At 42.7% G+C, this 25,103-nt stretch overlaps 1 protein-coding gene across 1 annotated transcript in view; it reads left to right on the plus strand.

Moving 5' to 3' along the window:
• Positions 1–24,886, plus strand: part of TMEFF2 (transmembrane protein with EGF like and two follistatin like domains 2) — a 250,904-nt gene extending 226,018 nt beyond the window's left edge. The window contains 3 exon segments of the mRNA XM_033168959.1: positions 14,944–15,067; positions 17,205–17,363; positions 24,727–24,886. Of these exon segments, the coding sequence (XP_033024850.1) occupies positions 14,944–15,067; positions 17,205–17,363; positions 24,727–24,823 (380 nt within the window). The 3' untranslated portion in view covers positions 24,824–24,886.
• The last annotated feature ends 217 nt before the right edge of the window (positions 24,887–25,103 follow it).

A 25,103-nucleotide genomic window follows, 5' to 3' on the forward strand; every position in this document is an offset into this window, starting at 1 on the left:
TCTATCCATTTTCTGTGAAATCCTCGGGTCATGCAGTTTTGCTCTCTGTGCTCTGCTTGGCACCTGAGGTACGGCCATCCATCAAAATGACAAGCCTGAGCTCGCCACTGATAGCCAGAGCTTCAGTGCCATAATATGTGCTACACGTAAGCACATTATTATGATTGCTGTTGTTGTTTTATTATTATTGCCATTATATTAGTTAATATTATTTTGTGTATGTCCTTTTTTTTGGAGGGGGGGAAGCATTGTTCTTGCAGTGATTATCATGGAAGTTGCAGCAGAATAAATCTGTTTACTCGAGGAACGAAAGGGGGAAGAACCCTTCATATGCAAATATATGGCATTTGAAAATGTCATATAGCTTCATCTACATATAAATAAGCTGTTTTCCCAATTCTGCAGCAGCCGGGCTGTTTTGATACAGAAATTAGATAATGTTATATAAAAAGTTAAACCAGTGGGGTATTGTTTGGCAGAATCGTGGAACCTTATTTCCTGAAGTCAAAGTCACCTAACCGAGTTAGTTATGGCTGCTGTGTGGATTACACGGACGGGCAGGGAATTTTGCAGCACGGACCTTAAAACCTAACTCGTGTTCCATTCGTATTTTTACATGTGTAACGATGCTGTCAGAATCTTCGGGAATTATCCCTCCTTATGTCAGCACCAAAGGAATCAGCCTTATATTGCAAACACAGTGCATGCATCAATTTGAGCGCTAACGTTTTCCAGACCTGAGAGAGCTCGTGCAGATGATTCCCAAACTAAGATATGCTTACAGAGGGGTTGCCTGAATTTGTCAGAGTTTGTTAAGCTTTACCTAGCAAACTTCATATATGACAGGCTGGTCAACCAAGTCTTGATTACAAAGGTTTGTTGGGGAGTGAGCTACACATTAGACCAGGTGTGTGAACCAGGAATCCTTGTATTTCTCAGTTCAAATCTCACCTCAGCTGCAGACTACCTTAGGTGGCCTGGGGGGGGGGGACCCATGATGTCTCTTCCTCAGCCTCCATCTATAAAATACAGATAAAAACACAGCCTGTCTTGTTATAATAATTATTAAGATCTGTTCTGGGTGTTCAAAAGCACTTTTGGTTGAATCCTTGAAGAAGGAAAATCTCCTGTGAGTGGAACTCTCCATCTGTGAACAGCATGGTAAGTTGGGACTCAACACAATTAGGGTTGGCACAAAATTTGATTAAGTTCATATATAGAGAGTAGGTAGGTAGGTAGGTAGGTAGGTTTATTTCGGCCATGTGGCCCATATCACGTCACAAAACACATTCATCGTAGTACACACAGAGTAAAAACAATTTAACAAATTTAAACAATACAGTATGAAACCAATTTTAAAACAACCCATTTACACCCTTCCATCTAAGTCAAACTAAAATCTGAGTAGTCCAACTGAACAAGTTAAAAAAAAAACCCCATCAAAATTAATTTATCACCTATTTTATCACCCCAATAATAGGTCTTAATTATTTTCTGCATTGTCATAAATGGGAAGAGAACCATTCCTCTTCTTTGTAAATAGCACATTAGTCAAAAACCTAGCGACCATATGGGTTCTATTCGGTTCCTCGTCATTTAATAAGTAAATTAATTTAGCATCCCGAGTTCCATCTTGGGTTTTCTTCAAAAGTGGAAACAAAATTTTGGACCGAGCTGCCGAATGAATTGGACAGCAAAAAAAATATGTGTTGTAAGGATTCTATGGAACCGCTATTACAGTCGCAAAGGAGGGAGACCATTGGAAAGTCTATTTCCCAAAACATTTGATGGGAAAACATTAAATCTGGCTTTTATGAAGGCATACCTATACCTCACAACAGAGAGATTGGTTAAATAATGTACATATGGAGGGGAACTTGCCTAATTCACACTTTCTGAAGCAATGTGTAAACTGAAAAAAAAAATCCATCCTTCGAAATCTGCACTTCTTTGAATTTTGCAAAGTGGTTCTCAGATACAATAATTGTTAAGAGAATGCACCGATGATTTTCAGATTATTCTCACATTTGTAATGGGTGAGCAGGTATTTTCCGAGCATAAATTGGCCCTTCCTGGTCGCCATTTCACCCAAGACATTTCCCATATGAGAGGTGGTGCACCCAAGTGCCTAATTTGGAACATGTGGGGGCTGCTATTGTAAGAAGAGGTGAGACGACGCTCACTTTAAATGTTCACAAATGCTGTTCACAAATGCTGCCCATCATTCCTTCTAACTGTGAACTTGGGTGGCATGTAGCATCAAGATTATAGCCACAGATTATAGCAACTGAGAAACAAGAGGGTAGTATTGATGCAGCTAGTGAATATTAGGGAGGGGGGAGAAGGCAGCTGAGAGGGTCACCTGGGTAGGACTTAACAGGGGCTCCCTCAAACCTGGCAGCAGCTCTGAACTTCACTTTCTACGAAGCACCTAGTGGATAAAAAGGTAAAGGGACCCCTGACCATCAGGTCCAGTCGTGTCTGACTCTGGGGTTGCGCACTCATCTTGCTCTATAGGCCAAGGGAGCCGGCGTTTGTCCACAGACAGCTTCCAGGTCATGTGGCCAGCATGACAAAGCCGCTTCTGGTGAACCAGAGCAGCACACGGAAACGCCGTTTACCTTCCCGCTGGAGCGGTCCCTATTTATCCACTTACACTTTGACGTGCTTTCGAACTGCTAGGTGGGCAGGAGCTGGGACCGAGCAACAGGAGCTCACCCCGTCGCAGGGATCGAACCGCCGACCTTCTGATCGGCTAGCCCTAGGTTCTGTGGTTTAACCCACAGCGCCACCTGGGTCCCTACCTAGTCGATAGCAGCATTAAAAACATTCATAATGAACTTAATTCAATTCTATGGCCAAAATAAGTGAAAACAAGTTGAGGGTTTGTTTGTTTGTTTGTTTGTTTGTTTGTTTGTTTTTGTTTTCTCTCACACATCTTGTTGGGATAGTTAACTGGAACCCCTTTTAAAATTAGATCCCAAAACAGCATTGCTTTCTATATTTGCAGATGAAGCACAAGATCTTAGAGACAAAGACTTAATTGTGCAACTTATTACTGCAGCACGTCTTGCTGTTGCTAGACACTGAAGGACATTAAACATGAACCTATATGAAGTTTGGTCTGCTTATGTTTGGGAATTAATTTTGATGGAAAAGTTAACAGAAAGGGTACGTGAAAGAAAACAACGTGATAAATTACGTAACTTTTACATAACGTGGTCCTCCTTTATTACATATGCATCAAAGAAAGAACATGCATTTAAACCACCAATAACACGTGTGGAATGATATTTTTTAAACCAGCAACTGTAGAAATAATTTTTTTTGTTGATTATAATACTAATGTAATTACCTGGACATAGTTGGGGCTGTTTGGGGGGGGGTAGGGGAACACTGTATTTGATTGCTTGTATTTGATTATACGTTGTTCCTATATTCAACAAATAAAATATTAAAACTAAAATAAAATAAAATAAAATGAATGTCATAAAGTAATATAAAGCTGTTCTGGCCTGACACAGAAAAAGTTTTTTATCAGTCCACTAAAGGCTCTTCGATTGCCTTCTGGCTGAAGGCCACTAAACACATTATGTAGCCTATTCCATTTCCTTTGTTTTGGTTTTTGGATAGCAGAGAGCAGATCACTCTCCTTCCTGATAAGAAGAAATACCTTGTCCACCTTCTCAAGAACATGTTTAAACATCACAAGGAAAGGAAAGGAAAGGAAAGGAAAGGAAAGGAAAGGAAAGGAAAGGAAAGGAAAGGAAAGGAAAGGAAAGGAGAGCCAATGTGGTGTAGTGGTTAAGAGCGGCATACTCGTAATCTGGGGAACCGGGTTCGTGTCTCCGCTCCTCCACATGCAGCTGCTGGGTGACCTTGGGCTAGTCACACTTCTCTGAAGTCTCTCAGCCCCACTCACCTCACAGAGTGTTTGTTGTGGGGGAGGAAGGGAAAGGAGAATGTTAGCCGCTTTGAGACTCCTTCGGGTAGTGATAAAGCGGGATATCAAATCCAAACTCTTCTTCTTCTTCTGCTTCTTACCCATACAAATCCACAGAATAATGTTCTGGTGTACTAAAATGCCTGCAAGTGGTTAAAAGATAGAAAAGGAGGGTGTTTCTAATGAAGGCGCCATTTTCGTTAGGGGGGGGGGGGGTAAATGGACCAGGAGAGGAAGGAGAATTCAAAGAACAGAACTTTTCTATAAACAAATGCCCATTGGTGGTGGAAGCATTGTATCACACACACACAAACACACACAAACACACATGCACCAGTGAGTTCTTTGGAAAGGGACCATTTCTGAATACAGCACATTGTACTGGAATTAGAAGCCTCTTGAGGAAAATATTGCCATCCGAATTTAGAATGAACCAAGGATGCAAAATAAGAGCCCCTTCAGGCATTCAAACTTGTGAGGGCATTAAGTGTGCAAAGGGTGTGAGGACGTGTGTGTATCACCCTTGCCCCTCATGTCCCTGAATGTGCCAACCCCAACCCCTCTGTTCCCAACTTTTCTGTGTCCTGCAGGAAACCCTGATTCCTAGTCCTGAAGAGGCTTCTCAGCATGTTCAAGCAAATGAGCTTAGAAGTCCCCTTCAGATCTATCTTCTCAACACAGGAAGGTTGGGGTGGAATGGGCAAGACCATTGGAGGCAGAGCAAATGGGGGTGCCCCTATTTCCATTACATCCTTAATGCCCTCACACTTTCAGTGGAACACTTGAACAGGTCTATGAACAACAGCCTATGTGGGCGGGGAGTCAAAGATGAGGAATATTCGAGAGAGACCGTAATACTGTGGTGTGCAGTCCTATCCACACTTACCTGGTAATCCCCATTGAATTTGGTTAGCTCCTACTGGATTGTGCTGTAAATCTCGAAATTATTAGCAGCACTAAAAAGCAGTTGCTAATTATTAAGAAAGTGATGTCTACGGTTGTACTTCAACACACGGCTTGAAGCCAGGCGAATCTCTAGAGGATGGATTTGATTCATTATCTGTTAAAATGTCTCTTCTAGAGATGAAACAAATGGTATTAGCTGGATCAAGCATTAATGAAAGTTAAGAAGAGCAGCAATACATTGTCGCCTAGCAAAATGGAAGAACTATAAAGCTGTATCGAGCTTTAGCTTCCTATAAATATTTTGAAAGGGAAATATTCGAATGCAAAATATTGAAGGTAAAGGGGTAGGGGAGATCTCTCAAAAGTGGCATCACTTGCCTCCTGATATCTGGGTTGATGGATTTGCATATATATGCACAACACATCATGCAATATTTCCTTGCTTCAAAATTTATCATTAAGTGTTTCTCAGCTGAACGTGCAAATTTTCCCGATTGTCATTTGGTGCAAAAGCTCTGCTTGATTAGTGTTGCACATGCAGGCCACTTCTTGATGCTGGGGTCATGGACTGTTGCGTTTGCGTGTGTGAACATGCGCTTAATGTCACTGTTGAACAACTATTTATTCTTTATCTGTTTCTTTATTAAATACATTTATTACCCACCCCTAGTAATTGGCTTTGCTGTCATTGGTTGTGGTCTAAACCACTGAGCCTCTTGGGCTTGCCGATCAGAAGGTCGGCGGTTCGAATCCCCGTGATGGGTTGAGCTCCCGTTGCTCCGTCCCAGCTCCTGCCAACCTAGCAGTTTGAAAGCATGCCCACAAGTGCAAGTAGATAAATAGGTACCTCTGCGGCGGGAAGGTATGCGGCGTTTCCATGTGCTCTGGTTTCGATCATGGTGTTCCGTTGCGCCAGAAGCGGTTTAGTCATGCTGGCCACATGACCCGGAAAGCTGTGTGTGGACAAACGCCGGCTCCCTTGGATTGAAAGTGAGATGAGTGCCACAACCCCATTGTCACCTTTGACTGGACTTAACCATCCAGGGGTCCTTTACCTTTTTACCTTTGCCCCTACTGTCTGGGCTTCCTCCTTCCACCCAACCAATCCCATGGGTACCAGCTACCACTGGCATTAGGCACCCATCTAAAGAAGGTCCTTTTGCACCCCAGCACCTCACCAACCTACAAAAGCTGTTTTAAATTCTCTCTGGCAAGCTCCATTACAGAGGCACTGCTATCGTCATTTTCCTTCTCACCTGTTCATCGGGTTAGTAACTTAAGCATGATGAGAGAAGAGGCTGTTTTGGCTTCAAAACGCAAAGCCAAGATATTAGCTAACATGCTGAAAAAAGGAGACAATTTAGATAAAGCTGTTTTTGCAGAGAGACATGTTTTAGCGCGAGGTTTTGAGGCTTCTGCGCTAGTTTCATATGAATTTGGTTTGAGCGAAGGACAAAAGCAAAAAAAGCAACAACTACTACTCTTACTTCAAAAATGCAAAAAATAATTCTTTCCTGTCTAATAAGGACTTTGGAGATGAGTTGTCAAGCACAACGAATCCACAATTTGATTAACGTTGAAATCATACTCTGTAACATTGCTGGATGAATAATGATAATATTGTGACAGGGCGGAAAAACAAACAGTTTCATTTTTAGCGTGGCTTTTTATAGATGTTACAGCAATAGTCCTCAGTCTAATGATTAATGCAGGATATCTACGGAATGTGTTTTTCTGAATGACCAAATTACATCGGTGGGGGAGGGGAGATTTGTCGTGGCCTTTGGTTGAAACAATAAAATTGTGCTGCAGTCCTGTGTGTGGTTAGCTCTCACTCAGATAGCCAACATTGACAGCTTTGACAGTCCCAGTTGCCCTTGAGAAGAAGGAGGAAGAGTGACTAGAGTATGTGTTCAACATGAAAGGTGAAAATTAGACTGTATCTTCTACACATGCTGCAGAATGAGGTGGAAGACTGGGCTACACCACTTCATCCTATGGGGAGGAATTACCGCAACACTCTGTCAGGATCAAAACAGAACAAAGACACCTCTCTGCAAATTGAAAACGGGAAAAGCAAACTGTAGCCTCTCCTGCTATGTGTTGGTCTTCTGTTTCAAGGAAGTTTTCAACCACAAAGGAGCATATCCCCCATCCACAGTCTGAAGTGCAGGACCAACCCACCCATGAGGCAAGGTGAGGCAATTGCCTCAGGCGGCATGTTCCAGTGGGGCAGCAGATCCCGATGACAATTTTTCTTACCCATTTGTTCCTGAAGCAGCTCTTCCTTCACCCCTTCTTCGCTGGCAGGGAGAGGAACGTCATTTTGGGGTCTGCCACAGATGCCAAAATGTCTTTGGCCAGTCCTGCTGAAGTGGTGTGGTCCATTTCACCAGCTCCACATTCTAGCATCTCCTTCTCCTACATTTTGCTACAGTTGTAATGTAATTTTCATCTGCTATGGACTCTGGTGCTCATAATGCTTTGAGCATGTTTTAGGGTCTTCTGTTCAACTGATACTGTTTTACATTATTTTATATGTTGTGAATGGGCGCGGGGGTGTGGTCTGCCCTAGGTGTCATGCCTAGGGGTGGTGACAAAATCCCCCCCCCCCGATGGATCGGCGTGGCGGTGCTTGTACCCCCGACGGGTGGATTTTCCTGATCTGCGCGATCGTCATTGTGAAAGTCCACACACTGATTGCACAAATACGCCTGACAATCAGCTCGTCACCCGCCGGCGGGCAGCGGGCAGCGTTCACAGACCCCAGCAGTGCTTGCCCCCCCATGTCTGACAGTGCTGCATGCCGGGTGTATTTGCGCAATCAGTGGGTGGATTTTCCTGACGATGGTCGGTGGGCGTATCTGTTTCATTACCATCCCTCACTAAAAAAAAAAGGTCAACAATTCTGGGCAATGTTCCCAAAAATTGCAATTGGGGGGGGGGTGACAAAAAAACTTCATCTCTAAGTGGGAATGAAAGAGAAATCTGATTCAGCTCGCATTTAAAGGGGAAACTACCTAATTTGGAATTTTCAAAAACTGTAAGAGAACCAAAGAACACAGCCATCCTTTGAAAATTACACTTCTCCGAATTTTGCAATGCAGTTCTCAAACCAAGCAATGTGTACAAAATGCATTTGGTGTGCATAAAGATGCATGAGTTAATGAAAATACCATACAAAAGTACCTTACTTTAAATACAATTGCTTTGTAAAAATGCATATATTAGGCAAGTTTGCATGCAAATGTGTATATTAGGAGAAATTTGCACTAAAATGCTGTTTAGGACTTAAAAAAAACCCCGAAATGCAAGCTGGTGTGGAAATGTGGGGAACTGAACTGAAGACTGGAAAAATGAGAAAGTGGGTCTTCCCCTAATTATGAGCAACCTTGAGGTTTTTCCCTAATGACATGGGGGATTATTCTTTAGCATAATCAATACTAGGCCAGGCAACCCAAAGAGCGGCTGGATATAGAATTGTCCGTATGATCTTTTCATAGCCTTATCTTTTACTCATGTGTGTCTTTTAACCACTTTAGCTTGAGGGCTACATAACTTGGAACCAACTTTAACTAAAATAAAACACCTCACATCTACAATATCCCACAGTCCCAGGGATTGTTATCAGCAGAACTGTAACTGAGGTACTCTCAAAATCTTCAGTGAGGAAATACATATATAATACCAGATTTTCAAATTATGCTGGAAGCCTCTGTCAGGAGAGGAGTGCTACAATATATATATTTAGCTCTCCTCAAATGCCAGTGGCTCTGAACAAGAGCGAAAAAGTGAAGTTTAAGTATGTGTGGTGGGTTGTCGCTCTCTTTTAGGCTGAAATGCATTTTGATGATCTTAGGAATGCTCTGCCTGCAAATCGTACATGTTCAAACTTTGGAATAGCAGCCTAACAACTTTTTTTTAAAGGGTTCTCCTTGAAATTGTATTTTTGAATCAAATGGATTGGACATTATCCTTTTAGAAATTACTGTCTTTAGGCTTCTGCACATACCCAAACACAGTTCCTAAGATTATTTAGTGGGAGGTATTGTTTGAATTGTTTGATGTGGGTGGCGCTGTGGGTTAAACCACAGAGCCTAGGGCTTGCTGATCAGAAGGTCGGTGGTTCGAATCCCCACAACGGGGTGAGCTCCCGTTGCTCGGTCCTGCTCCTGCCCACCTAGCAATTCGAAAGCACGTCAAAGTGCAAGTAGATAAATAGGTACCACTCCAGCGGGAAGAAAAACGACATTTCCGTGCGCTGCTCTGGTTCTCTAGAAGCGGCTTAGTCATGCTGGCCACATGACCCGGAAGCTGTATGCCGGCTCCCTTGGCCAGTAACACGAGATGAGCGCCGCAACCCCAGAGTCGGACACGACTGGACCTAATGGTCAGGGGTCCCTTTACCTTTACCTTTTATTGTTTGAATGCCTTTGGGCTCATTACCTAAAGGAGTGCCTCTCCTGATACACAGATTTCCCTATGCTTTGAGATCCACTGGAAAGGCCCTTCTGGCAAGCGCATTCCATACTGATGTTCAAGGGTCTGTGACACCACAGGGCCTTCTCCGCAATGGCACCTCAATTTTGTAATATGCTTCCCCCTAGAGTACAGCTAGAGCCAATACTGTCCATCTTTTGGCAGCAGCTGACTACATTCTGTTGAAGTAAGAGTAGTGAAAATGCAGCTAGGAAGCTCAAATCATATATGCGACAGACACCTTTCTTTGGAAATTAAACCCGTGTCCAGACTTTAACATCCAAAAACTTTACTTGCAGAAACTTATAGTTATTGGTGAATTAAAACATATTATTTACAAACACATGCTTCCCCAAGTATGGAATTACAGTCTCTTCTTCTAACTTTCAAACAACTGTATTTCCCTCTCTTTCCAGAGCTCAGCCTTCTGTATCTCAGTTAGGCTATGTCTTGCAGCTCCTGTGAGAGATTTCCACTTTTATCTTCTCCAGCAGCTTTGCTCTCTTTCTCTCTAGCACAGAAGAAGCACCCCAACACTCTATTCAACTTAGCAGTGTTCACAGTGGATTCCAAACACACTCATCTTGCTTCACATAAAATGGAGTCTCTCCTTCACTAGATACATCCCATATGACCAACGTTAGCCAATCACACGAGAACTACTAGAGAACACTCTAGAATTCAGTGGCCAACCAATCAATTTCATGCACAATGCAAAGAAGCATTTACCATTTCAGTGAATTAAATTACTATACTTAACACCTTCCTCTTCCTTCAACTCTTTGAATATCCTAAGGGGGAATGACCTGTACAGCAATAATGGAGAAAGGATTTTTTTAAATTGAACCATGTATTGTGTTTCTAACTTTCTGACTGGTTTACATGTTTTCAATTGTTCTGAAGCACCCTGAGGTCTTGTGACAAAGGTCAAGAAATAAATCATGTAAAATAAAACAAAATTAAATTAAATGGAGGACTGGAACGGGGTTCCACCCAGTGATTGTAGTGTACGTGCAGACTTGTGGGAGGAGGCATATATTGAAATATTATGGACCAATGTTTTACTATTTTAAATCAACCTTTAATTGTGCCCCAGTTTTGGGAGGCACTACAGTTTTCTCGGCATATTATTGACCCATTAATAAGTGGGGTTGTTGCATTTTGAACTAATAGAAGTTCCCGAGCAGTCTTCAGAGGCATAGAATGAGTGACAGCGGAGTAGCCTGGTGATGACCAAGGCATCTGTCATGGTGCCTCGGCATCATTCTCTAGGTGCGACCTGATGAAATGTACTCCAGGCCATAGCTGCTCCCTGTGATTCCTGGAATCACATCCAGGCCTCCAAAGCATGCCCAAACTGCATCTCAGCTCCTTTGTGGGAGGGAGAGTGTGACCCCGTTCAGAACATGAGAAATACCAGCTCCCACCATGAACATATTTTGACTGAGCTTCAGTTTATTCACCCGCATCCAGTCCACCATTCACTCTAGCCATGGAATGGAGGAACAACAATCAGGCTCCGTATTCTGCTACCTACCAAATGCAATGTATTAATTCACATTCAATCATGGTTTCCCCCCCCCCCGCCCTCAAAATTACATGAAGCAGATCGGAGGGCTTCATTCAAACTTGGGTCAATCTCTTGAGCCAAACAGAGCCTTGCAGTAAAAGCTTTGGCTTTGTGGTTAAAACTAAAACCTTTGAACATTTGGCTTGTCTGTTTGTTAGGTATCCTGCATAGATGTAGCACCTACCCTGCACACACATAGCCACACTGATGATGCCATGCCTATGTAGAAAGGGACAGATTCAGGTATCTACAAATATACAGTGGATCAGCATGGAATGCTACTATTCACTGTCATTCTGTAGAACAGATAACAACAACAACAACAACAACAACAACAACAACAACAACAACAACAACAACAACAACATTAATACCCCGCCCATCTGGCTGGGTTTCCCCAGCCACTCTGGGTGGCTTCCAAAAGAATGTTAAAATACAATAATCTATTAAACATTAAAAGTTTCCCTAAAGCTTTTTAGGGACGTGGATGTGGATCTGCAGCTAGATGGAAATTTATTAAAATATGTAGAGTTATTATATTCAATATTAGTCAGAGGAGCCCTGTTGGAATTATTAGACATGACTAACTTAAGCCCATTAGCTTCAATGGTTCTACTCTGAGTATAACTTAGATACAGGCCATGGTATCACCTTATCAGAGTGCAAGACAATATACCTTACATTAGATACAGGACAATATCAGGAGCTGGTGCCTAGCTGCATGCAATTATATCTGGACTGAGGCCAAAGTTTATCAGAGTTTCCCCATATCTCATAATTTCTCCAGAATTTACTAACACTGCGTGAACTTGAGCTTTCATCGTGTTCAGGATCATCTTCTGGCTCCAGGGACAAGTGAAAATTGCCGATCACACTTCGAAATGAGGCTTTCAATCAGACTCTAGCTTTTCACTTGATAAGATAAAGAAAGGGAAATCTTAGGGCTCGGTAGTTAATTGCTGTGGAAGAGGCTCTAATCAGTAAAAGGGACCGGAGATGGTTCATTTCTAAAACCCATTGTGTTCTGTCCTGTACAGATTATAAGATACACCATCATAAAAAGCATTAGTAAAAACGTGGGCTGTTTTATTTCTGAACCTGTCAGATATCCATAGTAGAGTGTACTACACAACTTTTAGAAGACATCTGAAAGTAGCCCTCTATCGGGAAGTTTTTAATGTTTGGCATGTTATTATGTTTTTATATGTGTTGGAAACCATCCAGCGTTTCTGGGCAAATTATTATTATTATTATTATTATTATTATTATTATTATTATTACTACTACTACTACTACTACTTATAGAAGGTTAGAATATACTTCCTGTCACTTAGGGCCGGCCTTACTATTAGGCAGAGTGAGGCAACTGCCTCGGGTGGCAACTGTTGATGGTGTTGGCTGTTCCCCTTTGGTGGAAGACAAAGCTAAGCTTTGCTTGCAGTTCAGTGTTGAAATGAGATTCAACTGCTAGTCTTTGTCGGCTTCTGCATGTGAATTTCGCAGGACAGATCTTGTCCTTTGCCTCAGACATCAAAATATCGTGGTCTTGCTTGTATATATTTAATGCTACACACCTTCCCTTTTTTACAGCTTTACTTTGTGCCCTGTGGTGTGTTGGATTTTATAGAGTGGGGAGTGGGGAGGAGAAAGCCATTATCAGTGAAGTAACCTCCTAAGAACACTGCGTTGTGCCTCTAATTCAGAGATGGGGACCCTGTGACCCTCTAATTATTGTTGAACTGCAACGCTCATCAGTCCCAGCCAACGTGCACCAATGCTCAGTCTAAACCACTGAGCTTCTTGGGCTTGCTGATCGGAAGGTCGGTGGTTCGAATCCCCGCAACGGAGTGAGGTCCCATTGCTCTGTCCCAGCTCCTGTCAACCTAGGAGTTCAAAAGCACACCAGTGCAAGTAGATAAATAGGTACCATGTTTCCGTTGCGCCAGAAGTGGTTTAGTCATGCTGGCCACATGACCCAGAAAGCTCTCTGTGGACAAACACTGGCCCCCTTGGCCTGAAAGCGAGATGAGCGCCGCAACCCCAGAGTCACCTTTGACTGGACTTAACTGCCCAGGGGTCCTTTACCTTTTAACCTAATGTTCAGTAATAATGAAAGGTGTAGTCCAGAAATATCTGGAGGGCCACATGCTCACCATTTATACCATAGAAAAGGCATAACAGAATAATATAGTTTCATGTACAGGGTGAGTCCTTTAAAAAAGGCCCCGTGGATACAGAGTACACATATTCCACGGGGCCTCTTTTAAAAGACTCACCCTGTACATGTAACAGAATACAAATGAGCTGATCGACGAGTCTACATTGGGTAGGGGGAAATCTGCCCTATCTAAGCATTTTTATCCCAGAAGAGAGGTTTCGAAATATGTTTATCAAGCATAATTGTCGATTCTATACGTTTTTGCAAAATTAGTAAGGACGCTGCAGATGTCTCTTGGAATTTAAACACATTACATCAATCTAAATATTGCAGCCAGAGAACAGTAAATATTTTCTGTTGCGTTCACACTCAGTATTGCTTAATGCATATGCCTGAATAAAGAATGAATCCTCTTTTGACTTATGATCTCATATTGCCTTAGCAGCTTAGATCGTAAAGGCAAACCTGCCTTTGCATGCCTCGGACTGTTGCAGTACAGTTGTATATTTGAGGAAGGGTCTTAGCTCAGTGATAGAAGGTCCCAGATTTGCTCCCTGATATCTCCAGGTAGAACGAGAATGAAATTGTGGAGAACTGCTGCCTTCCAGAGCAGGCAAAATTGGGATAAATTGACAAAGAATTCAAACTGACATAAAGCAGCTAACAATGTTTCCTATTGATATCTTTCCTTAATTCCAGTGGGAGTGAGCTCTGAATATGCTTGACTCTCTCCCCAAATCAATGGGTTGTAAAAGGGGATTACTTTGACAGGCTCATTCCCAGGAATTAGAGATACTGTACAAGTTTGCAACCCTCCTCATGCATGTTACTTCATTCTCATGAAACATTTATTTAAACCTACACACCTTTGTTAAAGTGCTAACTTATTGCAGTATATCCTCTTGCACTTAAATGAGAGTCTCAGGTATTTGTTCTTTTATCATCACCATCATCATCATCATCACCATCATCATCATCATCATCATCATCTGGTTGAGTTTCCCCAGCCTCTCAGGACAGCCCCCAACAGAATATTAAAAACACAATAAAACATCAAACATTAAAAACTTCCCTAAACGGGGCTGCCTTCAGATGTCTTCTAAAAGTCAGATAGTTGTTTATTTCTTGGACATCTGATGGGAGGGCATTCCACAGGACGGGCGCCACTACCGAGAAGGCCCTCTGCCTGGTTCCCTGTAACTTCACTTCTCTCAGTGAGGGAGCCGCCAGAAGGCCCTCGGCTCTGGACCTCAGTGTCCGGGCTGAACGATGGTGGTGGAGATGCTCCTTCAGGTACACTGGGCCAAGGCCGTTTAGGGCTTTAAAGGTCAGCACCAACACTTTGAATTGTGCTCGGAAACATACTGGGAGCCAATGTAGGTCTTTCAGGACCAGTGTTATATAGTCTTGGTGGTCACTCCCAGTCACCAGTCTAGCTGCCGCATTCTGGATTTGTTGTAGTTTCCGGGTCACCTTCAAAGGTAGCCCCACATAGAGCGTGTTGCAGTAGTCCAAGCAGGAAATATAGCATGCACCATTCTGGCAAGACAGTCTGCGGGCAGGTGGTGTCTCAGCCAGAGTACCAGATGGAGCTGGTAGACAGCTGCCCTGGACACAGAATTGACCTGCACCTCCATGGACAGCTGTGAGTCCAAAATGACTCCCAGGCTGTGCCCCTGGTCCTTCAGGAGCACAGTTACCCCATACAGGACTAGGGAGTCCTCCACGCACACCCGCCCCCTGTCCCCCCAAAACAGTACTTCTGTCTTGTCAGGATTCAACCTCAATCTGTTATGCAGTGCAGCAGAGCTAATATGGCTTTTGTTGTTGTTTCTTCACCACGCTACAGAGTTACAGGTTGGCTTTCTTTTTCATCTGTCTTTACAGAGAATGCCAACAAACTAGAAGAAAGCGCCAGGGGAATCTACATTCCTTGTCCAGAACATTATAACGGCTTCTGCATGCATGGAAAATGTGAACACTCTGCTAATATGCTGGAACCATCTTGCAGGTAACACTTTCCCCCAAACTGAGCAGCTAATGATAAACTGAACAGGTACACTTGCTAACACACGCTATCTTGATACAGCAAGGAAAATAATAATTGCCAAGACCCCATCCACTCTGGATCTAAATTATGTAACGAGGCACCTAATGTATGTAGTAGAACAGCCTTAAATTATGCAGCACCATTAAGCTGTTTAGAAATACATTTCTGCAACGTATGTTGGTGCATCCCTTAAAAGGCTCCTAAGAGCACAGGCTTGCTTGGCAGGCATTATCCTAGGGCTGCCATATGTTTGGAATTTCCAAAATTTGTTTAAAATGTCCAGGAAAACCCGGGCGTATGGCAAACTGTGTTGGAAGTCTTGATTTTTTTTGGGTGAATTTCCATAAAAATAGCTCAACTTGGGCCCCAAAATAAGGGGGGGGGAGTTCAACAACCTTGCCCCTCCCCCCAAAAAAATTCAAAACTTTGCACCCCCCAAAAAAAGCTCAACAACCCTAATTATCCGTTGATTCCTCACACTCAGCGAATAGCTACTGTCCCAAGAAACCCAGCAGTGGACAGAACTTGAGAGCTACAACAACCACTGGCAGAGGAAGGGGGATGCGGCGGGTACGGTCCACCCCAGGTGTCATCCCTGAGGGGGGGGTGACATTGCCGCCCCCCCGGGATGCTCGCAATGGGCAGCGCCCCCCTAGGCTTGCCGATCAGAAGGTCGGTGGTTCGAATCCCCGTGATGGAGTGAGCTCCCATTGCTCTGTCCCAGCTCCTGCCAACCTAGCATTTCGAAAGCATAGCAGTGCAAATAGATAAATAGCTACTGTTCCAGCGGGAAGGTAAACGGCGCTTCCGTGTGCTCTGGCACTTGTCACAGTGTCCCTTGTGCCAGAAGCGGTTTAGTCACGCTGGCCACATGACCCAGAAAGCTGTCTGCAGACAAATGCCGGCTCCCTCGGCCTCAAAGCGAGATGAGCGCCACAACCCTATAGTCACCTTTGACTGGACTTAACCATCCTGGCATCCTTTACCTTTTCTTTTTACTCAGAGGCATCCAGCCTCTGTCATTGGAGATTGCACACAGCCATCGCTACGTGCGTTTTCATCTTGTTTTTTTACGTTTAGAATGATTGTAAGCGGTCCTGAAAATTTGAATGGTTGGCAGGGAATAATGAACAAACAAACATTTCATTTGCTTATTAAAGAAATAAAAATACCTTTTCCCAACTAGCTTTTTAAGTGGAGACCTTTATTTCAGTCTGTATCTGTATTGGACTTGAAATTGTCTCTCTGTGTGTGTGTGTGTCTGATTGCTGATATTTTTATTGTTAAATCATTTTGGGACGTTTTATGGGAAGCAACGCATAAACAGAATACATACATAAATCAAATACATCAACTTCAAAACGAGAGCAGTTGTCTAGAACAAATTAAGCTTCTTCAAGGAGGCATTTCCCACAAATATCCAGAGTGGCACACATTCGAATTTAGGTTTTGGTATATTGACAATCATCATAAAAGTACCAAAGAACCATAACAGCAACACCTCCAACCCTCTTATACCCCCAAAGTAACTGAGGCATAAAGAGAGATCCTTGGTTATCTTGTAAGATATACAAAGTAGCTGCAGCTAGGAGTGTCAGTGAATTCCAATGAAAAAAGTAATTGTCAGTGATCATTTATTCATCCCATGTACAAAACAGACATCAATCCAGTATTCCAAGTCTTATTCTTTTTGGTCCACAAATGATAAGTAATCTATGTATCCCCCTCCCCATTTCAATTCTGTTTCCTTTGCACTGAAGTGAATGGCGTGAAAGTAATTGTGTCATTAATTACGTTAAATTCGCAACCCTTTGTAAGGTACGTACATACTTGCATAGATTACAATAAGAAGTAGGCAGCCAAATGAATAAAGCAGTATTTGGTGGGAATCGAATTGCCGAGGAATGGAAACAGTGCTGATTGTGACGAAGGACGGGTTGGAATGGAGATGGCTGCTTTCTTACATCTCAAGCTGCCGCGCATCGTTCTTGCGCAATTGTGACACAACATCTCTCTGGCAATGCCTGGTTTGTGTCTCATGCAACGCAGCTGTGACTACCGCAAGGGAAGGGGTCAACGTGTCTTTTTTCCATTCTAGGTGTGACGCAGGCTACACTGGAGAACACTGTGAAAAAAAGGACTACAGCGTTTTATATGTGGTTCCTGGCCCTGTACGATTTCAGTACGTCTTAATAGCAGCAGTGATTGGAACAATCCAGATTGCTGTCATCTGTGTTGTAGTCCTCTGCATTACAAGGTTAGTAATGATGCCAAGGTGCTCTTACCAAGATCAAAAATGTATAAATCTAAATCAAATAAGTGTTGGAAATGTAATGAGAAAAACTTATTCATGTATGCAACTAAAGCGGCAAGAATGTTACTTGCCCCAAAATGGAAAAAGCAGAAGTCCCAGTAAAGGAAGAATGGATAAAAAAACTTATGGAATATGCAGAAATGGCTAAATTTATTGGAGCCTCAGCTTCAGGATCTGTCCTTCCAGTGAGCACTCAGGGCTCACTATCAGAATGGATAGGTTTGATCTTCTTGCAGTCCATGGGACTCTTAAGAGTCTCCTCCAGCACCATAATTCAAAAGCATCAATTCTTCGGCGATCAGCCTTCTTTATGGTCCGGCTCTCACTTCCATACATCACTACTGGAAAAACATAATTTCGTGGCTGCTGTCACCATCTGCAGTGATCATGGAACCCAAGAAAGTGAAATTTCTCACTGCCTCCATTTCTTCCCCTTCTATTTGCCAGGAGGTGATGGGACCAGTGGCCATGATCTTAGTTTTTTTTTATTTTGAGCTTCAGACCATATTTTGCGCACTCTACTACTAATAATAATATTTTTATTTATACCCCACCCTTCTGACTGGGTTTCCCCAGCCACCCTGGGTGGCTTCTGATATATATACAAGCATAGAAAACTTTAAACATTTTTTTAAAAAACTTCCCTGTACAGGGCTGCCTTCACATGGCTCAGGGGTCGGATAACTCCATACCCTCCAACATTTTGCTGATGAAAATCAGCTTCCAACACACAGAAAAACATAATAAAACATTAAACATAAAAAAACTTCCCTACACAGGGCTGCCTTCAGATATCTTCTGATGTCTTCTGAAGGTTGTATAGTCACTTATCTCCTTGGCACCGGGGTCACATAACTCCATACCCTCCAACATTTCCTAAGGAAAAGCGGGACTTCCTGGGATCAAATCAGAAACCAGGACAGCTTTTGTAAATCCGGGACTGTCCCTGGAAAATAGAGACACCCAGACGGTCTGAAGATCTGTAATGGCAGATAAGCTTCCCTGAAAGGAAACTTGTCTAACACCACCCATCTTTCTCAGTAATGTGTCATCATGATAGGGTTAGGCATGCGCTAGGGTGATCTCTTGGTCCCTGTGGGCCAATGGTGAAGCCCACGAGCCAGACAAGCACTCCATATCTGCCCCCTAGAAGATCCATTAGCATCTTTTACAACACATGGGGTTTGTGTGGCAGACAGACAGGTATGGAAAGCAGTTTCCCCAATGGTAGAAAATTTAAAAAAAACCAAGCTGTTTGTTTAATGGCTCGGGGATTATCAGTGTTTGCATTCACAGGAGTCACTCTTTACTTCTTCTGGAAGAGACGGGTGATTATAATGCTTAGAGTTCCTAGCAAATGCTGGTATGGATTTGAATGCCAAGTGTGCTTGACTTTGGAATTTAAAAGGAGATGTGCTGTTTGCACAGCCCGTCTTACACAGGTGAAACTCGAAAAATTAGAATATCGTGGAAAAGTCCATTTATGTAAGCAATTGTTTTCATTAGCTACTGGAGTTTAATGTATGAGATAGACTCATGACATGCAAAGCGAGATATGTCAAGCCTTTGTTTGTTATAATTGTGATGATTATGGAGTACAGCTGATGAAAACCCCAAAGTTGAAATTGTGAATTTGGGGGTTCTCATCAGCTGTACGCCATAGTCATCACAATTATAACAAATAAAGGCTTGACATATCTCGCTTTGCATGTCATGAGTCTCTCTCATATATTAGTTTCACCTTTTAAGTTCAATTACTGAAAGAAATGAACCTTTCCACCATATTCTAATTTTTCGAGTTTCACCTGTAAGTAAGCACTCAGGTCTAGCCTCCAACTTAAAAAGATCTCCAACAACTGAGACCTTGGAGATAGAGCAATGGGCAGTCTCTGTAAGGCAGTTGTGAGTTTCAGCCATTCATAGATACCAATGTCCATTTTTTACCATGTGATGGGTAAGTTTCAGAGTTTTCTCCAGCTTCACAACTTGCCTGGGCTTTTTCCTCAGACGTGAGAAGGTGAAACTGCTTCAGGTGTCCTGCAGCTACTTCAATAAATCAGACGCCTTAAAAATAAATCCCCTTCCCAAAAAGATGAGAATTTTAAAAAGAAGCAGGCATCACACTCCTATAGAAAGTAAAAAAGCGCCAATATATCTAAGCATCCTCCTCTCGCTACGCTCAGAGGACAAGTGTGACATTCAGGCCGGAAGGAGGTAGAAAATAATTCATATATCCTTTCCCAGCCTAAAGGCATAATAGAAAAATGTCTGCAGAAGCTTGGAGATGCTTGCCGACCTAGTTGAGTTCATCAACTCTACCCTCAAGAGTAGATCTTCTCCTGCAAGAAGGCAATGTATTATATTAAAGTGGGTTTCAGGGAACATGGAGATAATTCAAACAGCCAAAAATACAGTGTACATAAAAAGGACGGAGATGGGAAAGTAACTGCTCAACAGAAAAATGGCACCACATCATGTTGTTCAAGCAATCTTCTGAGTGGCTCCAGGTTTGTTAACTTCGGGCTATAAAGCAAGTTAACGGTTTGTGTTCAGAGAAAAAGGTGTGGTTTTACATGGACCCTGCCTTTCCAGTGGATTTCATTTAGACTGTGTGGTAGATAAAAGGATACCCAAAAGCTGGTGCCCTTGAACTTTTTCATCTGCATAAGCTCTTCATTTCCTTTTTCTTTAAGCTTTGCAAAACTTGGTGAGAATTACATGCAGTAACTTGGTGAGAATTACATGCAGTAACAAATATATTGTGGTGCTCCAGTCATTTATTTGTTAAAGACACACAGAGAGAGAGAGAGAGAGAGAGAGAGAGAGAGAGAGAGAGAGAGAGAGAGAGAGACAGAGAGACAGAGAGAGATGGTTTGAAGGCACATGATGCCACCACCTTACTGAAGCTAAGCAGGTCTGGGCCTGGTCACCTCAGGTTCCATAATGGAAGAAAGGCAGAATACAAATGCAAGAAAACAGAAATGAATAAATATGCAGACACAACATGTCTCCGATGAAAATAGGGATGTCCTATTCAACAAACAACAACAGCAGCATCAATTCTTCAGTGATCAGTCTTCTTTATGGTCCAGCTCTCACTTCCATACATCACTACTGGGAAAACCATAGTTTTAACTATATGGACCTTTGTTGGCAAGGTGATGTCTCTGCTTTTTAAGATGCTGTCTAGGTTTGTCATTGCTTTCCTCCCAAGAAGCAGGCGTCTTTTAATTTCGTGACTGCTGTCACCATCTGCAGTGATCATGGAGCCGTTTACAAATTAGCCCCTTGTTTTAATTCTGGAAATGGATAGAGCTCTCTGGACCAGATTTCTGCCACCTCCCTGCTCCAAGCCTTTAAAGTGCAACAGAAACGTCAAGGACACAGCCATTCTCAGTGACCCAAGTCACAGGATGGCACTCTAAACCCCACTGAACGAAGTGAGATTTATTTCTTTGTAAACATGCATAGATGCAACTTGCAAGTGCCCAGGACTTTCTCGAAGAAATAGTAGTCATTAAGTGAAATGCTATTTTTCTACGATATGGAATGTGAATGCCCATGCTGTTTAGGCAGCAGCGCCATAAATATTCAAATTTCAGAACTCAGCACATTGCAGAGCCCAGGTAATTGGGGGGTATAGAAAGGGAACACAGTATTGCCCATAATAGGCTCCATAGATGATCTTGGTGCTATCCAATATCCGGCTCTTCTGGATCCTAGCGCCTGTGATAAACTGTTCATCCCTGGGTCCAGCAGGAAGTCCACAATAAAAAAATAAGGAAGGATTTATAATGTAAATATTTTACAGTGGTCCCTCGACTTACGAAATACTCGACATCCGAATTTTTCAACTTACGAATGAAAAAAGTGGCCGCACGCCAACGAATTTTTCGACATCCGAATGGAAATCCGTTGGCATTTTAGATGTGGTTTATTCGACTTACGAATTTTAGATGCGGTTTCCTCGACTTACGAATTTTTCTTTTTAAAACTGCTTCAATGCATTCCTATGGGGGAATCGCTTTTTGGACTTACGAACTTTTCGACCTACGAATGTGCTTTCGGAACGGATTAAATTTGTAAGTCGAGGGACCACTGTATAATGTGAACGTAATGCACTTTGATAATGTTTTGTCTCAGAAAGCAGATAATTTCCCCTCTGCACCAAGGTGTTTAATGGTTTACAAAAGTTGCTTACGCTGTTTCACTGTTTTAATTATTGCTATAGTTATTACTGGTTTGGCTGATTTTTTCCCCTTTACTGCTGTTTTATAACACTTATTGATTGCTGCTTTAGTCTTTGACGTATTATTGCTACAGCTTCTGTTTATTATTATTACTTCAGGGAGATTTTGGGGTTGTTGTTTTTTAGTTTTGCTTGCTTGTTTTGCCTTTTTGGTTATGTTTTCATAATTTTTTATCTCATTTTACTCATTTTATTACTGCAAGAAACTGTGTGGTCTTTTAAATGGGAAAGCAGCATACCAATATTGAACCAACGGGAAGGAAACTAAAATTAGTAAAACAAAGAGAGGACGGTGTGGCTCAGCAGCATACCATCTGCCCGGCATGCAGGAGGAGCACCTAGGTTCAATCCTGACATCTTCAGGAAAGCTAGAAATGTCCTTTGCCTAAGATTCTAGAGAGCTGTTGGCAGTTAGTGTACAACAAGGTTCACCGACCTGGTGCCCAAAGGCACCTCTCACACAGCTACAATTGCCGGAGTGTTTCACAATCAGTCACTCTATTCAGGAAACTCTGGGAAATGGGGCCTCCTGAAAATTCTCTGCATCCTTAACAAACTGCAGTTCCCAGGATTATTTGGGAGAAGCCATGACTGTTTGAAGTGGTATCATAATGCTTTAAATGGGGCCTCAGTATAAGGCAACTTCCTACGTTCTTAACTTTCTTGGTGTGGTTTGGGGAGGGGAGGGAATTACACAACCTTAAGAACCCCCCTGTGGGACACAGGTGACACTGTGGGTTAAACCACAGAGCCTAGGGCTTGCTGATCAGAAGGTCGGAGGTTCGAATCCCCACAACGGGGTGAGCTCCCATTGCACGGTCCCTGCTCCTCCCAACCTAGCAGTTCGAAAGCACGTCAAAGTGCAAGTAGATAAATAGGTACTAATCTGGCGGGAAGGTAAACGGCGTTTCCGTGCGCTGCTCTGGTTTCGCCAGAAGCGGCTTAGTCATGCTGGCCACATGACCCGGAAGCTGTACGCCAGCTCCCTCGGTCAGTAAAGAGAGATGAGCGCACAACCCCAGATTCATCCACGACTGAACCTAATGGTCAGGGGTCCCTTTACCTTTACCTTTACCTTTAAGAACCACCTTGGATGACAGGCAGGCATTCAAGATTCTTAATTAAAAAGAAAAAGGCTACAACTAGATACATGCCCCTCAACTGTCCTGCTGTAAGTGGAACATGCCGAAATTACAGAAGCCATCCTGGTTCCAAAAGACGGCCATTTTGGAGGGGGGCAGTGCTGTCACACAAGTCCCCTCTGTGGCATGTTGGAGGGTATGTGGATACATATGTTAACCAGGGTAAATTTAGGAAGCTGTTGTTGTTTTTCTGTAAGTCAATGAATCCTAGCAGTGCTTCTTTTCTAAAAAATAAAATGTTTAGGAGTACTCTCATTTTGACTCAAGAAAACCACCATTTTATATTTAAAATCGGGAAAAATAAATACAGTAAATGGACAAAAGTACAAAGATTTGCAAAATATTTAGGGGTATGCGTACCCCGGCATCCCCCCAGAAAAAAAACATGGCTCACTAGTCATACACAAATCCAACGATGCCATTGAATGAATGGAAAGCGCTTCCTGTTGCACAAGGAAGTGTTCCTGGTTGGTTGGTTTTTTTAATGTAAATACGTACACACCAAACGTACATTGTCTTGATATGCTTGTATCCCCATAAGGGAATAATCCAGGTTTCGAACCAGCACAGAGAAGACAGGGAGAATCCATTTGCAGAGTTGACAGTTATATCTCAGTTGCCTTTGTGCTTCCCGAAATGCAATAGTTAGCCAATGAAGGAAAAAGCAATGATTGTTTCTTTTATTTGTAGCGTTCCTAGCTGGGGTGATGTTTGGGAGAAATATTAAAATGTCCCCGATGAATGCGTGGGCATTCCTTTTCCAAAGGTCTCATAGCCGCATTGCTTGTGCGACAAACCTCCCTGCCAACTACCCCTCGGTTACTAAGTGTATTATTTCTGAGGTTTTCAGGGTCATTTTTTCTATCCACCCCCACCTCAGTCCTTGAGGTCCGTCTGTGTGGATAATCCCCTTTTATTATAACTAGGGATAACTTAGTAACGGGGTTCTCTTGTCCAGCTGTCGTAGCCTGTTATATATATATATGTATTTTGCTCTGGGCTCCTGGGTTGAGAATACCTCTCAGCTCTATCAGTTCTGGGGCTCTCTCTCATTAGATTCCCCCCACTGCGTCAGTTAGCTAAACCCTTTTAGTAACTGTGTAGCCTTACCGAGGTTTCTGCCCTTTTGCCCCTCCTGAGTGAAACTCCAAGACACAAACTATCGCCCTTCAGGTCAGTTTTGTCTTTTCCCTGAGTTCCCCTCCTCATGAGCATCCATATATCGCTGGACCAAATAAATGCCTCTTTTCTCTTGGCTCCACAAAAACAAGTCTTTATTTATTTCAGAACAACATGTTTCACGTATTTCAATAGTTCATCAGCTTAGTTACATCTAGAAGATAAACTCTTTCAGTATAACCAACTAATCTTCATCCTACCCTAGCCTAACCACCACTATCCTGGCCCCACACCCCTCTCTTTCCAGTCACCACTCACTCACTCCCTCTTCTCAACTGCCAAAACGGCCAGTTCCCTCCTTTTAAACCGGGGATCGCCCTGCCCCCCCCCAAAGGATGAGCTGTCTGTCAAGACGAAGGTGGCTTAACTCTTTCTGTGCTGGGATGTCATACCTCCTCCACCCTAGGGCCAATCCGTCACAGCTTGTGGTGGATATTTAAACCAGTGCATTAATATAACCCTCGTTGCAGGCAGGCAGTGTCCTACGGGAAATGATTTTGGCTATTTCAGACACCCGGACAGGCTCTGAAAGAGTGCAGGATGAGGCCTCTGACTCTTTTTGTTTTACAAAGCTCTGGAGCTGTGCAGCCAAGGAATGATGAGTTGTACCGACAGCCGTTGTTGGCAGTTGCCCTTCCGTGGCCTGCAATCCTTACGTTACCTCCACTGTCGTTTAGCAAAGCAAATTTCATGCTCTTTCTCTTTCTCCCCACCCCCTTCCCCCTCTCGCTTGCAGGAAATGTCCCAGGAGCAACAGAATTCACAGGCAGAAGCAAAACACAGGGCACTACAGTTCAGACAACACAACAAGAGCATCAACCAGGTTAATTTAAACGAGAGCATGTTTCCACAATGGCAAAAAGTAAACTGCAGAGAGGTTGGACTTTCAAAAAAAATAATAATACAGTATTATAGACAAAAAGATCTACACATGTTGCCTTGCATTTGTGGTAATCTACACCAATGAAAAAAAAACATGTACTACAGCTATATTTGATTATGTATGGATATATTTGAAATAGTATACATTGTCTTGATGTTTTTTCTGTAATGTAAATAAACTATTTATATCACACAATATAGTTTTCTTTTTTCTTTTTCAGGTATTTGTTA

The sequence above is a fragment of the Lacerta agilis genome, chromosome 1, assembly GCF_009819535.1.
Source record: "Lacerta agilis isolate rLacAgi1 chromosome 1, rLacAgi1.pri, whole genome shotgun sequence".
Taxonomy (NCBI): Eukaryota; Metazoa; Chordata; class Lepidosauria; order Squamata; family Lacertidae; genus Lacerta; species Lacerta agilis.